We start from the raw sequence: 14,125 nt of genomic DNA, 5'->3' as shown, positions 1-14,125 counted from the left end.
ACACCGCCGCCCCTGTTACCGGCGCCCTTGGGCCTGGCTCGACACCGCCGCCCCTGTTACCGGCGCCCTTGGGCCCGGCTCGATACCGCCGCCCTGTTACCGGCACCTCTACCGCACCCGCGCTCTCCGCGGCCGTTGCCCACCCTTTCTGGGCCCATGCCTGCGTTCCTCGCACGCGCTCTCTCTCTCTGCCCCGCTCTGGGCCTTTGCCCTCTCTGGGGCCACTACCGCACTCCGCATGCTGGGGCACAGGCGGCCGCAGCCTTGCCTGTCCCCTTGACCCTTCGCTGGGTCTGTTGCCCCCACTGGGCAAACACTGTCCTTATGGGCTGGGGTCCCTGACCCCACACCCCGCGCCTCTCCGGCACAACACCGCGCCTCTCTGGCGCCAACAATAGTGCCCCACTGGCACCCTGCCCCTCCTGGGCACTGGGAACCCCCAAACTGCTGGCGAGCCCCCGTGAGGCCTCCTCACTCCCCTATAGCCTCACCCGGTCCTCCGGATAACTGTAACCAAAACTCAAGCCACCCGGCTGTAACCTAAACCACACAGAGTCTCCGTGCTCCAAACATGAACTCCAAGCCCCTTACCAGGCTCTCAAGCCTACCTCCCTTTAGGGTGTTCTTGTCCCCAGCATCATCGCAGCCAGCCAGCATGGTAAGGCTGCAACTCCTAACTCAGGCTGCTCAGCTCAGCCGCAGAGCTCCTGCTCCTGTGGCAGTCAAAAGGGAACTGCTGGTCAGGCTCCGGTCTGAACTGTTTACAAAGGCCCGGCCCTGCCCCCTTCTGGCCACCTGACCCGCCAAGTTGCCCTGGCAACCAGCACCTGAGCTGCCATGGTGATTGGCAGCTCTGCCAATCTCACTCACAGTCACGGGGCACCTACGTGACACCGTGACAACTGGTAACTTAGCAGTAGCTTTTGGCTTTACAGTCAAAAGCTGCTGCCTATTTGGCAATGACTATAAGAGGGTTGAAACCAACTTTTGCTGATGCTCCAGAGCTGCACTCTGTCTCTCCGATCAGGTCTCAGCCATAACTCTGGAATTTTTATTTTTTAAGATGCCTTCCAAAATAATGTGTGTACACTATTTGGGGTGCAGGGTCTGCAGGAAAATACTCCTGAGACAGGTAATGCTTAGGTAGGTACTACCAGTTTCAGATGCACCCAAATAATTAGTCAGGTTTGATTCTACCCTGAACACTAAGTCAACAGGAATCCATTTTGGGGAGGCAAACTCCAACCTAAAGCTGAAAGACTTCATAAAAGCCTTTATTATCCATTACACAGTAAGAGATGACGTATTATAGCTTGCTACAAAACCTAGCTGAAGGAAATGAGGGCGAGACTAAATTCCAGTTTCCTGCTGAAATCTGTCCTTGATCAGTCAAATCTGGGTAATGATAGATGCAAATGCCCTTCCTTCTGAGGCAAGCAAAGAACTGTGGTGTTTTTTAGGGAACTTTTGCTTACGAAAAAGTGCTGACCTTGTGCTTTGGAGGCAATTTTGTCTCAAAGATAAGCAAAAAGTCATTAGTTATTATGAACTACATCAAACTTTTTTCAACCTTCTTACCTAAAGATTTCTATCGCTTGCTGACAAAAGCTACTGGACAGAAACTGAAGTTAAGAAATTCGCTTTAATTAAGATGGAGTTTTTATAGAGACCAGGGTAGTTCAATATTAGAATAACTTACTATTTAGAATTCTTTAAAAAGTTTCTAGAACTATGCTTTAATTTAGTTTCTGAGAGACTCTACGGAGGCTAGTAGGGTCTTAGCCCTATCTCTCCAGAGTATCCCCTTCTCCTCCCCCTTCCTGGGCAAAACTGCCTGCATTGCTCTCAGAATACATAAAACATGTGTACCATGCAATAAGACAATGACTTAAGTCAAAACTCATGGTTCAGAGCTTCAGCTTTATCCCAAAGAAGGCCCTTCAGGTTCAGATACCAAAGAGGAACATTTTCCCTTGATACATAGTTCAGGTATGTCTTTCTTCTGAAGCATAAGAGATTAGCCATAGCTGAAGACAGAATGTCAAGGAGATAGACCAAGTTGTAAAATAGTACAGAGAACATTCTCTTTGATGTTTGGCTAGCAATCTCCTCTCAAATGCTCAGGGGCCAACTGATCACTAGATCTGGATTTAGCAAAACGGTTCCCCACATTAGACTGGCAAGGATCTTAGCAGAATTTGCATTCTCTTCTGCAGCACGACATATAGTTCGCCAGTTAGGATTATCAGGGCATCTATAATCTAATTAATCCCCAGCTACTGCAAGGACCTTCAGCACTCAGTCAGTGTACAGCATCGGGCACATCAGTCTCTTTTAGTCCCCATGGGACAAAAGTTTATTCTCTGAAAGCTTTACAGGCTTCAGTCTAACACAGTGATCACTAATCCATAGCTCATGGACAACATGTTGTCTACAAGGCCCTTTAACATGGATCACGGCCACAGGAAATTACAGAGATAAAACAGGTTGACAAGGATAATAAAGTATAAGATGTATTCCAGGAACAGTGAAGGCTAGGGAATCACTGGTCTAACTCAAGTTCCAGAGTTTGATAGAGGGCCAACAGTGAAATTTTCTGGCCTGGATCACTAGGGACACGTAACTCCACTGGTCCAGAGTTTGCCCTGGCTCCCAACAGCTTTCCAAGTGAAATCTGGTGCTGGTTTGGACTATAACGCCCTAAACCAGGGGCATGTTGTGCCCTATGTGAGTCTGATCAGGTCCAGGAGCAGCACCAGGCCAGATCTGGCCCAAAGGCTGTATGTTTGACACTCCTGCCCTAAACAGTCTGAGCTCTACATACCCAAGGACAGCTTTCTCCCTTACGCCTCATCACAATCCCTAAAGTCAGCAAAGAGCAACCTCCTGCAAGAAATACCATCAGCATGTCAAGTCCACCTGATGAAAATGCAACAGAGGCCACTCTTGGCAGCTGCTCCTCAGCTCTGAAACCAGAGTTTAAACTTGGACATCTTCTGGAAGTGCTGTAACACCTTTCTATTTAAGTAAGCAAACAAAGCTATCCTGAGATACTGCTTATGTTGGTCTCTGTTTTTTTCCTATTGGATCCTGATTACCTTGGCTGGGATGCCCTTCTGCCCTTGCCTGGGTCTAGCAGGTCTACCTCTGACTGAGACCCTAGGGCAGCAACCTGCAATTTCCAGAGCTGCTGTGAAAGCCCCTGACCCACAACTTGGCCTTGCAGCAGGAGGCACTGAGTTTCAGCTCTGAAAGCCTCATTGTTTCCTTAGTCTGTTCACACACCATCAAGCTAACCCACCCTTTTGACTTGGCTTGGTGTGCCTGGCAAAGCCCAGGCTTGACTGGCTGGGTCTGCACTCTGTCCATTCTGCTTTGTGCCTCTTAGCTGAAGTGAAAGCTGTCCTCCCCAGGGATGCACTTGCCACTGTAGGAGGCCTCCTCCGTATATAACAAGACCTCCATGATGGCAGCCTGCTAGAAAGACCCCCTCTACTGCTGCCTATTTCTGCAGCTGTGGACAGACAGCAATGAGAATGGCAGGAACCATTCCCTGTGCACAGCAAGAACCACGGTGGACTCTGCCTTGAGATGCTGTCTGGGAAGGCACTTTACACATGGACAATCAGACTGCCTCATGCCCATGTCCTCATTGCCTGCCCTGACATGACTTGAAGGCATTGCCTGGTGGGAGCAACACCAAAGGAAGCCTGCCTAGCCTGGCACACCCTGTACAAGCTACCCAGCACTAAAAGAACTAGTGACTGCCAGTGGCAACTATTGCACGGGACTCTGGCCATAGACACATTTGTCTGCCACTTTGACTCGGCATCACTGGCAGCCCTGCCCTTCTGGCAAGAAGAAAGTGGAGGAGACTCTCTTCCATACCTTCTTCAACTGCCCACAATTGCAGCTGCTCTTTGCTGCACCCTCTTTGGCACACTGGACTTGGATTTCTCTGAGACTGTACACATCTTCTCTAGCCCATATCGAGTGACCAAGGGGAACATGATCTGCCTGGCCAATTCCCTACTGGGCCAGACCAAGTTGGCAACCCTGAAAAAACCCCCTCACGGGAGGTCAGCTCTGACGATGCCCTACAATTCTTCCACTTTGTAGTCCATGCACAGTTCACGTTTGACTGTAAACACTTCACCTTGCAACTAAATGTGGACCTATTTGTGTTGCACTGGACCATCGAGGGGCCACTCTACGAGATTGAAAAAGACAGCTGTTCCTACATGCGTCATCCCTTGAGGGGCATGTGGGAAGATAGTTTCAATCTCTGGTGACCTAGCATTTTTTTGTTGATAACAAGTGTTTCATGCTTGGCCCTGGGGAGGACTACATACCCTTACACTCAAAGTTTAAAAAGTAAAAAAAAGTCTCTCCTCCTCCACCCCCAACCTGCCACAAGGAGTAGTAGTAAAAAGTTACCAGGTCTATCAGATATGCAACTTATATTAGTAGATGCATATTACATGGTTTGAGTCAGATCTTTTGAAGTCTATTATTGTCATGTTTTTTTTGTAGGTTCTTATGGGTACCTAAATAACAGGGGAACTTACCAATTTTTGTGAGTTGATTGTGGTGTAAAGTTCTAATTTCACAGTCATATTGTTGTCGCCTTGCCTCTCAGTGCTGATTGGCAGATAAACCCCACCCTGATGTTGACTGGCGAAGAGGTCCCATGGGAAGGAGGGATGATGGGGTAGCAGCCATCTAGATTTCTGGCTGCCCTTTGTGTGGCCCCACCCCTCGGCGCAGATTGGCAGAGAGGCCTTGGCAGGGAGCAAGGACAAGGAGGCAGCTGCCATCTTGTCTGCTGCTCTTTGTGCTGCCCCTGTCAGCTTGCGCCTTCTCCTCCTGGTGGCAAGGAGAAGCCAGTATTTTATTTATATTAAGTTTTGGGTTTTTTTGCTGATTTCAGTTTCTGCAAAATTTGTGAAACTAGGAATTAAGTAGGTCCCTACTTACAGAACTCTGAAAATGATTTAAGTTTCTTCACGGGCCCAGGGGGGACAGTGGCTGTGTTGTGTTTTCCACATTTTCCTTATAAGAAAAATAGAAGGTTGCTCAAAACCACAGAAACTGGTGACAAAGCAATAGTATTCAGGGGTCCTGGCTAAAAGATTTCTGCTCCGGCTTTTAGATAAGGCATAATACCTCTTCTTACCTAGACAGGCTCTTGGATTTAGCACACATAAGAATTTAATATTTGGTATGCATGCTGTGCCTTTGAAGTTAGTTGACTCACATCCCATTTTGAAAATGTTTATCATACTCCAATTTAAACTTACCACAATCAAAAATAACGGAAATAACGGTCACAAGCTGGCAGAGGGTAGATTCAGACTACACATCAGGAGGCGCTACTTCGCTGTCAGGGCAGCTAGGAGCTGGAACCAACTTCCAAGCAAAGTGGTACTGGCTCCTACCCTGGGGGTCTTTAAGAGGAGGCTAGACAAACACCTTGCTGGGGTCGTTTGACCCCAGTACTTTTTCCTGCCATGGCAGGGGGCTAGCCTTGATGATCTGCTCAGGTCCCTGCCAACCCTACAAACAATAATCTTGCAAATAAAATGCTTGTTAACATTTCAACCCTCTTCTTTTCACATATACCATGTCTACTTCCAATTCCCAGCCAATATTATGTGACTAGGTTTTATATTATTACTCTTCAGCCTGAAGAAGAGAAGGTTGAGAGGGGACGTGGCAGCAGCTTACTACTACATCAGGAGAGTACCTCAGGGGCTTGGTGAACTGTTCACCAGGACACCCTTGGGAATAACCAGGAGCAATGGCCACAAACTCTTGGAAAACCTTTTCAGGCTCAACATTAGGAAGAATTTCTTCACAGCTAGGGTGTCTAGACTGTGAAATAAGCTCCCTCCAGGGGTGGTGCAATAGCTTAACCTGGAAATCTTCAAGAGGAGACTGGACAGTCACCTTGCTGGGGGTCACTTGACCCCAGCTGTCTTTCCTGCTTGGTGCACAGGGGCTGGACCTGATGATCTTCTGAGGTCCCTTCCAACCTACATTCTATGATTATTAGGATTTTATTACTTTCCAAAACACACACACATACAAGAGAAATTAAGCTGCATGCAAATTATTACTGGGAAATAATATGTGTAACCTACACATTTGATAAAGTGCTAGTTATAACTGGCAGTGTTGATATGATTCTTAAAAACAACATTGATAAATCTACTAATGATTCAGAATTTGAGCCTGTATTATTGTAATAAACATTTTTTTTCTTTTGAGAATGTATGCCCATGTTACATAATTGTATGCTATTGATCCTCAGATATGAGTGATAAGCATGATATCAACTTGAAAGAGGATATATGTGCCATCCTTTTAAAGTCTCACCTCTCGTCCAAGGCGTTGTTGAAGTTTGCTCAGCTCAAATTCTTTTTTCAGGAGAGAGAGGGCTTTATACAGCCGTTTAGGAATCTGGAAAGAAGCAACGTAAGTTTTCACACTGCACACACTACAGCTGCCACTTGGCAAAACAGCGTACGGCCCAAAATCAAAAGTAGTAAGGATTGTTGGATGGTGGTAGGTTCATACAAGAAACTTGTGGAAACTTTTCAGCATCTACAGTTCTGGGAAGGTTGAGAAAAATCTTCCTACTCACAGACTAGCAATATGTAGACTACTTTCTCATCAAATCATGTGAAATATAAGCCTCCTACATATTAGAATGCAAGTTACCTCTTTCTGGTTCTAATGTCATTCAGCTAGAACAAACAAGATAAAGATTTTAACTCTCAAGAGATTTATTAGGTAACTGTGTTGGTCTGAGGCAAAAAGAAATGCAAAACTCTAGAACTCTTGGTTCAGAGATGATACCTTTTATTAGACCAACTAAGAAATCAGACACTTTTGGATTTAAACTTCACTGTTGAACAACAAGAAAGATTTCTACACTTCCCTGTCTTTTTGCCATCTGACACCACCAGAGAAGGAATCCTGCCTTATCTGCACATCAGAGCAACTCTCATAGACCCAGAGGAACAGACTTCCACCTTCAGCTTCCTCTGTGGAAAAATTAAGTTTATTTTCTACCTATGGGGACTTTTTACCATCTTAAATTTTCTCTGAGCCTGAGGAAGGGTGCACGTGCCCAAAAGCTTGGTCTAATAAAAGGTATAATCTCTGAACCAAGAGTTCTAAAGTTTTGCAGTTCTCGAGAGATAATTTAGTGTTTGCCAAAAAGGGACAAGTTGTCAGAGATAAAGCCGTCCTACAGTGATCCTCCTCTCCGAAAAGATACAAAAAGTAATTAAAATGAATCTTTTAGTGCCCTAATACCTAGCTTGGCTTTGTGTTGGATCACTACATATTCTATGAAACATTTATATATTATAAAATGCATAGACTTGTTATTCAAATTTAATCCTTAGTAGACATACACACACACTCCATTGTCTCTTGAAGTCAACTCCTCTCCTTAAACAATGCTTACATCCTCTACACAGAGGACAATGTATCTGTTTGAAATAAAAATCTAAATTATATAAACGATTTAAGTTTCATCTTACATTAGTTTCTTCCAGGATGTCCTGCAATTCATGAGACTCTGCCCCTGTTAGTGCTGCTCCCATGTCACTCAGATAGATTGGGTTATCTACCACTCTTTGCCCCGCCTGCATCATCTGAAGCACAGATTCCCTGAAAAGATCAATCAGAATCAAAAATCAAAACATTTGCATTAAGAGAATATTTCCTTTAATTATTGGATGCCTTAGAGGAAATAGAAGTTAGGAATCAATACTGATTAAGCTGAATTAGAAAAAAGGAGCCATTTGACTCTGAAATTCTGAGCTGAGATTTTTTTTCTACTGTCTAGTTGTAATATATTGAGGAAACAAATCTCCTTAGTTTACTAAATAAAGTGAGAAATTATTGGTGGCTAAAACCAGAGTTAATGCAGGGAGGATCTACATAAGTGGTGCACACTCAGTGCCGCAGCTTAGTAAGGCTAACACTTTCAACCACTGGTCAAGTTACCTTCTGGCTTAATTCCAATCAAACTTATGTACTTGGACCATTTGCCATGTTTTCAAAGTTGCTCTTCATCATCATCTTTTTCAACAAATCAACTTGCAATTCCGAAGCAAAATCTTATCCCAGCTACTATTCCTTGCTGCTTAGGCTGTAGCCCAAAATGCCTGATCCTGACTAAGAACTGCTGAAAGACAGACCTAAAATTGGGTAGGACATACATACCTATAGAGAGGGTTCAAGGCAATGATGTCCCGAATTGTTTTGACAATTTCTGCAGTAAGTGCCTATTAAACAACATAACAAAGTTTAAAAAATAAGCAGCTTTTACTACACTAATAAAGCAGAACTTGGAGCATTCACATCTGGGTGGTTTACAACCTACTTAATTCACAGTGGGGTGCTATATTATGAGAGCTGCATGGCTGGAGATCCTAAATTACCTCATGCAGCTAACTGACCTTTATTTCAGAGGTGTTTTTTTTCCCACAGCAAACAACTGAAGCATCTCAGTGGTGCTGCACAGTGGTTTGCTATGATTATGTACACGTCTGGCTAGTTCACAAGTCCTCATCTTTGTCATACAGGATAAGGATCTTAACCCTGCAAAACATCAGGGTTAGTAGAACATTCCTCCCACACTGGAGCTCAGAATATCACCTGCTCTCACCCCTTCCCTTGATAATGGACAGTCAGACTGAAGACTAGCCTGGAGTCCCATCTAATTTTAGCTACTGTTACTATGGATATTCTCTCTGCCCCACTGACTGTACTTGGATGAAAGGAGAGAGAGGCTATAAACTGGACTACACTATACACAGAATTCCAGGCTAGTCCTTTAAACAGAACCCTTAAAGAAAACTATGGTCATTTTTTAGTCAGCCACCTTAGAACAACACCCTACAGGACACAGAATATTAATAAACGCAGCACAATCCAAGTCAGTTAAATAGGGACCTAAGACACTCTGAACTGAACTGTTGTTATCAGAAGAATTATTACAATAGGATTATATGAAGATTATGACTAAGAACCATGCATTTTACAACATTCTCCAGTTGGCAATTCTATAATTTTACTATCCTTTCATTTTAACAAGACAGTCTGGATGTTCTCCTACTGGGAAACCTCAGGTTTGGATATACATTCTCACATCATTCACCTTCCTTACACAATTCTGTCACTCACTTTGACTTCTTCTGTGACCTGGAAATCTTCGTGAACAACATTATCCACTTCTACCATAAGCACTTCTGGTGATGAGTGTACCACAGGCTCAAGGACCAGCTCTGTAGTTTGGTCCTTCATATCAGACTCTTCTTCAGTCTCTTTCTTAGAGCGCTTCGTCTTCCTTCTTGCTTTGTGCTTATTCTCAGCCTCATGTTCCTCAGGCTCAATCTCTAGTTGCTTATTTATACAAATTCTGAAGGCAAAGGAGAGATAGCTATTAACAACTTTGCAAGCCAAACACTGGTACACATGGCTGCAGCTCTAAAATGGGTAAAGGGAGAGTTGTTTTCAGTTGCTTTTTCACTATAACTAATGTGACAAAAAGCCTGGATTATAGTTTGGTGAGATTCAGGTTTTACTCTTTTGAAAATACACTGCGACTAGTTGCTAGATAAAAATGGGATTTGCCAAACAAGCTCTAGAAAAATAAACTGAAGCACGAAAGAGTACACTGGCTACTGATTTAGCTTCTGTAAGTTCCTGCTCTACAAGGAAGTGGAATTAGTTTTTAAAACTTTTCTTTTGAAGAACCTAACCCATTAAAGAAAGCAGATGCTTTATTTCTAAGAGTACCTGTAAGATATTCCAATTTGCCCATGTTCACTCCACCAACACATAAGAGGAAAGAACAAACCAATGAACTTTCAGATATGAACAATATATGAGTTACAATATAAGCTGTCTATTTCCTAAACTCCTCCAGACTAGGGATGTAAATATCATTTTAAAAATTACCTGTTTAACCTCCTCTTATTATACTGGTTAAATGGTCCCAGAGCAGAGGGGCAGGGCAGTGTGGGGAGCCAGGGCCAAGGGTGATAGGTGGGACTGCAATGAGTTCTGCTACCAGTCGGGACTGAAGATTGTGGCCACAGCAGGCTCTGTGTGGTGAGTGTGCAGGCGCAGGCAGTGGTGCCAGTAGCAGCAGCATGGGGTGGCAGGGTATGGCAGGGTCCCTGGCTCCGTGTTTCCCACTGCCGCGCCACTCTCCTTTCCCTGTCTAGATGCAGCCAGCAGCTGGGCCAGTGCCACACTCCTCCCACTTGGCTGAGGACTTGCCCTGGTGCTGAGGCTCCTAGCAAAGGGGGCACTCAGCCCACAGATGGATGCCTTGAGCGCAATCCTGAGTGGCACATCTGCCTGCCACACGACCCTGGCCTGGAAGAACAGACTCCAGGTGGGTCCTTGCCAAATAGCAGCTGCTGGAGTCTGGGGCTGGGCAAGAGGGAGACACCTCCTGGGGCTCCAGGCACCTGTGGGCACCTGGGTACAGTGTGGCTGTCCTGGCAGGTGGAAGCCTCTTTGGGTGCTATGGGAGGGAGGGGGCCAGGGGCACCTGGCTTTGTGCAGCCTGCCTCTGCGGCACCTGATGGCAGACCCACCACTGTGCTTGCTCCTATTTAAGCCCTGCTGGCTCCACTATTCAACGTTGCCCAGCTCTGCTCCCCCAGGTAACCACTAGTTACATCCCTACTACAGCAGCTGCACAATGCTGCAGCCCAGATCCACACTGCCTCCTGGGCAGCCCCTTCCAGAGCTTCTCCCCCAACAGTGGACAGCACCAAAACCGGGATGTAAACATTATATGGTATAATAATTAAATGGTATACATATAATTACTGTTTAACCTTTTACATCCCTACTCCAGATAGAAACTTATCGGACATTCATCTGAAGTACCACACATACCTATACCCCTACAAATATATCCCCCTCATGAACTGCCTCCACCCCTGACCAAGACAAACCCAAGAGATCGCAACCCACAGCCTCTTTCTCTGAACACTGTACACATATTAGCGTATACAGAGTGACAAAAGCTTAATGGATGTGCCTGTTCATGAAGTCTGGTAAAATATCTAAATTGTGTAGAAGATGCTTTTACCTTCGATGCCCCATGACAATCATTCGCAGCTTGTCTCCAAGGTCCTGCATTTCATGGATCTGAACAAAAGTTCCTGTTTGGTAGATCTCATTCAGGTTTTCTACCACATCAGATTCATTGCTGATAAAAACATTTAAAAGTAAACGTTCAGAATCTTGCTCAGACACATTTATTCTGGGACTCCTCACATTCCTTGTCTTTGAAGTCTGTTTGAAAGAAACTTAAATAATGCTGTGAACAAAGCAACTAGCACACAGACCTGATATTCATTTACATTTTGCAATTATGGCTTTTTCAAACCTTTCTGTCGCTACCAATGTCACTTCTGGTTAACAATTTTGGGCCTCATCTTTCTTGATGCAGACAAGCCTAAGTAGTAGCGAGACTGTATACTTACAGAGAGATGGATACTTACTTGTCATCTTTCTTTAGAAAGACACCAGCATAAGGTTGAGCAAGGCGAACCTTCCTCCTCAGCAACTCAACCAGCTTCTTATTTTTTACCTAGGATGGAAATGAGATTTACGTCAATATTCAGAGACAGAGCTCTCAAAAGGTTTCAGCTCCCACCACAGAAGTAGGATAGGCTTTTGGTTAAAGCCTAGGAAATTTCTTCCAGGCTCCATTCCCAACTTTGTCAAAGATCTATGCCCTTTAGGAAGTTACTCCCCTCTTTTCCTCACCACAGGAACAAACATTTAAGCAGTTTGTGAACTTCTCTTTGTCCAGTCTATACAACTTTCACTTTGAACAACTGTTGAACAGAGCTCTTATTGTAATGCTCATGCATAGTAAAGGCTGTGAATACACTACAGGCAAGGAGCTTTGGGTTGATTTGATAAGTCCTTGGTTTTGCTTTCCCACTACAATTGTATTTGTCACGTCTCACTACATTGTGTTGCTATTGATACTGCTGTACAACATTTGTGAACTTTTATGCAGGACTACACAGCCAGCAAAAAATACAGATGTTCTGCAGAGATGTCGTTTCAGACAGGACAAGGCCAAAATTCCATCCCTGCCTGTAAATGGCACTGAACTGTTAAAGCCAAATAAATGTTTGTCATGGAAGTATAAAGAAATTTCAACCACCCTCCATGCTATTCAACTTTCAAGTCCTTTGGAATGGCAAAGGAAAAAACAAGTTAATTAAGCTGCCAGAAAGGGATTCCCATAAGGAACTGTGCTAACAATATTACTTGCTATAAATATGACTACTGGACACAAATCCATGAAATAAATATAAATTGTCATATCTTTTTCTAACAACTTTACTGTACATAATTTAAACGGTGCACCTTGCAAGAAGACACATCAGAAGCTTCAAGTGTAGACCACTTGACATTTTATACCATATATGATTCTTGTGGCCTTTTCTCTAAGCCAATATAATGTCTCCACTGTTTGCAACAGGCCTTTGAAATTAGACAGGAAAAAAGCCCTGGAGCCACAGAATTGCTTTTTTTCAGTCCCTTGAAATTCTGTGCAGATTTGCCCCAGTTAAGTTTTACAAAGTTATTATTTTCCTTTGGTTGCTTGAGCAATCACCAAAATGTTGGCAGCTAGCCAAAACAACTGAACAGCAGCTTTTACGACAATGCTGATTGCACATTACCACAGCAGCAGAAGCAAACGCTGCACTGGGGAATCACAGGAACAGGTAGACTCTTGGGTTGCATGTTGAAGAATATTTAACTGGCATTTCCTGAGAGCCTACTCACTGACCCTAGCACCCTGACAGTCAGTCAAGTTCTCCCTTTTCCCCCCTACATTTATCTGAGGAATAAGTATTTTCCTACTGCCAACTAAAGCAGTCTTATAATTCACCTAATTCTGCAGTTCACCTAGTATCAATCCGCTTTAGTGCTAAAAATTCACACTCTGTTTATACTACATAATGGGGGTTCATACAGCTGAATCATTAGACGATATGTTTTACTCTTTTTTCTTTAAATAAATAGGTAACATGTAAGAAGTTAAGTTCCTTCTAACATACTTGCATTATAAAGCCAAACAACAGAAACTTAAAAAAACACCATTGTTTATACTACTTTCAATCTGCTCCCTTGCCCACATGTATTACAGTAAAATTATTATTTCTGATCAGACTCCTAACCTACCTCACCTGGCATGCAGGACAGACTGTAACTTAAGTGCTGTCTAGTGAATTTATACAGAAGCCCCATATTATTTGATCTAGAAATTTAGATCAAAGAACAAAGATAAGGGATACAAGCAGAGAAGCTAGTTGATGGTTAAAGCCAAAAACATTTCTTATATGGCATTCACCTTTCCTGGCTCTATCACAAAGTACTTATGTGAGGTTGGGCAAGTCACTCACAAAAACTTTTTGTTAAGTGTTTACTAACAAATGCTTCTCATTGTTGGGTGCCCAATTTTAGACCTAGGGATCTTATTTATGGAACAAATGAGGGTTCCCAGGTGCGACTGAAACTATTTGAATTATGACCAAGACATGAGGGTACACCATTAATGCTCAAGATTAAAAGAATACTGAACAGCTGCCTTGTTCCCAAAGCACTATACATTTTGTGTACTGAAGTGCAGCTTACATGAAAACCCCCCAGTATTATCTGATTATGTCTAGATACTATAACAGGCTGAAGGAGTGTTGTTAGAACACAGACTTCTCATGCTTTAGAAATTTCCAAATGCTTGACTTTGAAATTATTTATCAGAATAATTCTTAAAAGTAGTTGTTTTGCACATGCGCCTTTATGTTTGGAGAAGAATGAGAGTTACATTGTTCTGATCCTTGCTATCTACATTTAACAAGAATCTATTCAAAGGATCATAGGAAAGTGGCCTGGAAGGAACGTCATAACGTCATCTAATCCAACCCAAGGGAAAACCATCTCCAACTAAACCATCCCAGCCAAGTGTCTGTCCAGCCTGTTCTTGAAAATTTCCAGCTTCTCAAGGTAGCCTGTTCTAATGCTTGACCACCCTCATAGTCAAAAAGATCTTCCTAAT

The 14,125-nt window shown here is 43.7% G+C and overlaps 1 protein-coding gene across 1 annotated transcript in view; it reads right to left on the bottom strand.

The window, feature by feature from the left end:
• LONP1 (lon peptidase 1, mitochondrial) overlaps nt 1–14,125 on the bottom strand; it is a 66,691-nt gene that overhangs the window by 34,701 nt on the left and 17,865 nt on the right. Inside the window, exons 2-7 of the mRNA XM_019550659.1 lie at nt 11,547–11,635; nt 11,132–11,251; nt 9,205–9,439; nt 8,242–8,303; nt 7,554–7,683; nt 6,379–6,462 (exon numbers count right to left, since the gene is read on the bottom strand). Of these exons, the coding sequence (XP_019406204.1) occupies nt 6,379–6,462; nt 7,554–7,683; nt 8,242–8,303; nt 9,205–9,439; nt 11,132–11,251; nt 11,547–11,635 (720 nt within the window). The remainder of the gene's footprint in view (nt 1–6,378; nt 6,463–7,553; nt 7,684–8,241; nt 8,304–9,204; nt 9,440–11,131; nt 11,252–11,546; nt 11,636–14,125) is intronic.

This window comes from Crocodylus porosus, unplaced genomic scaffold (assembly GCF_001723895.1).
Source record: "Crocodylus porosus isolate Cpor-Errol unplaced genomic scaffold, CroPor_comp1, whole genome shotgun sequence".
Taxonomy (NCBI): domain Eukaryota; kingdom Metazoa; phylum Chordata; order Crocodylia; family Crocodylidae; genus Crocodylus; species Crocodylus porosus.
Note: the sequence above shows the minus strand (reverse complement) of the source record. Positions and strands in the feature narration are given on the sequence as shown.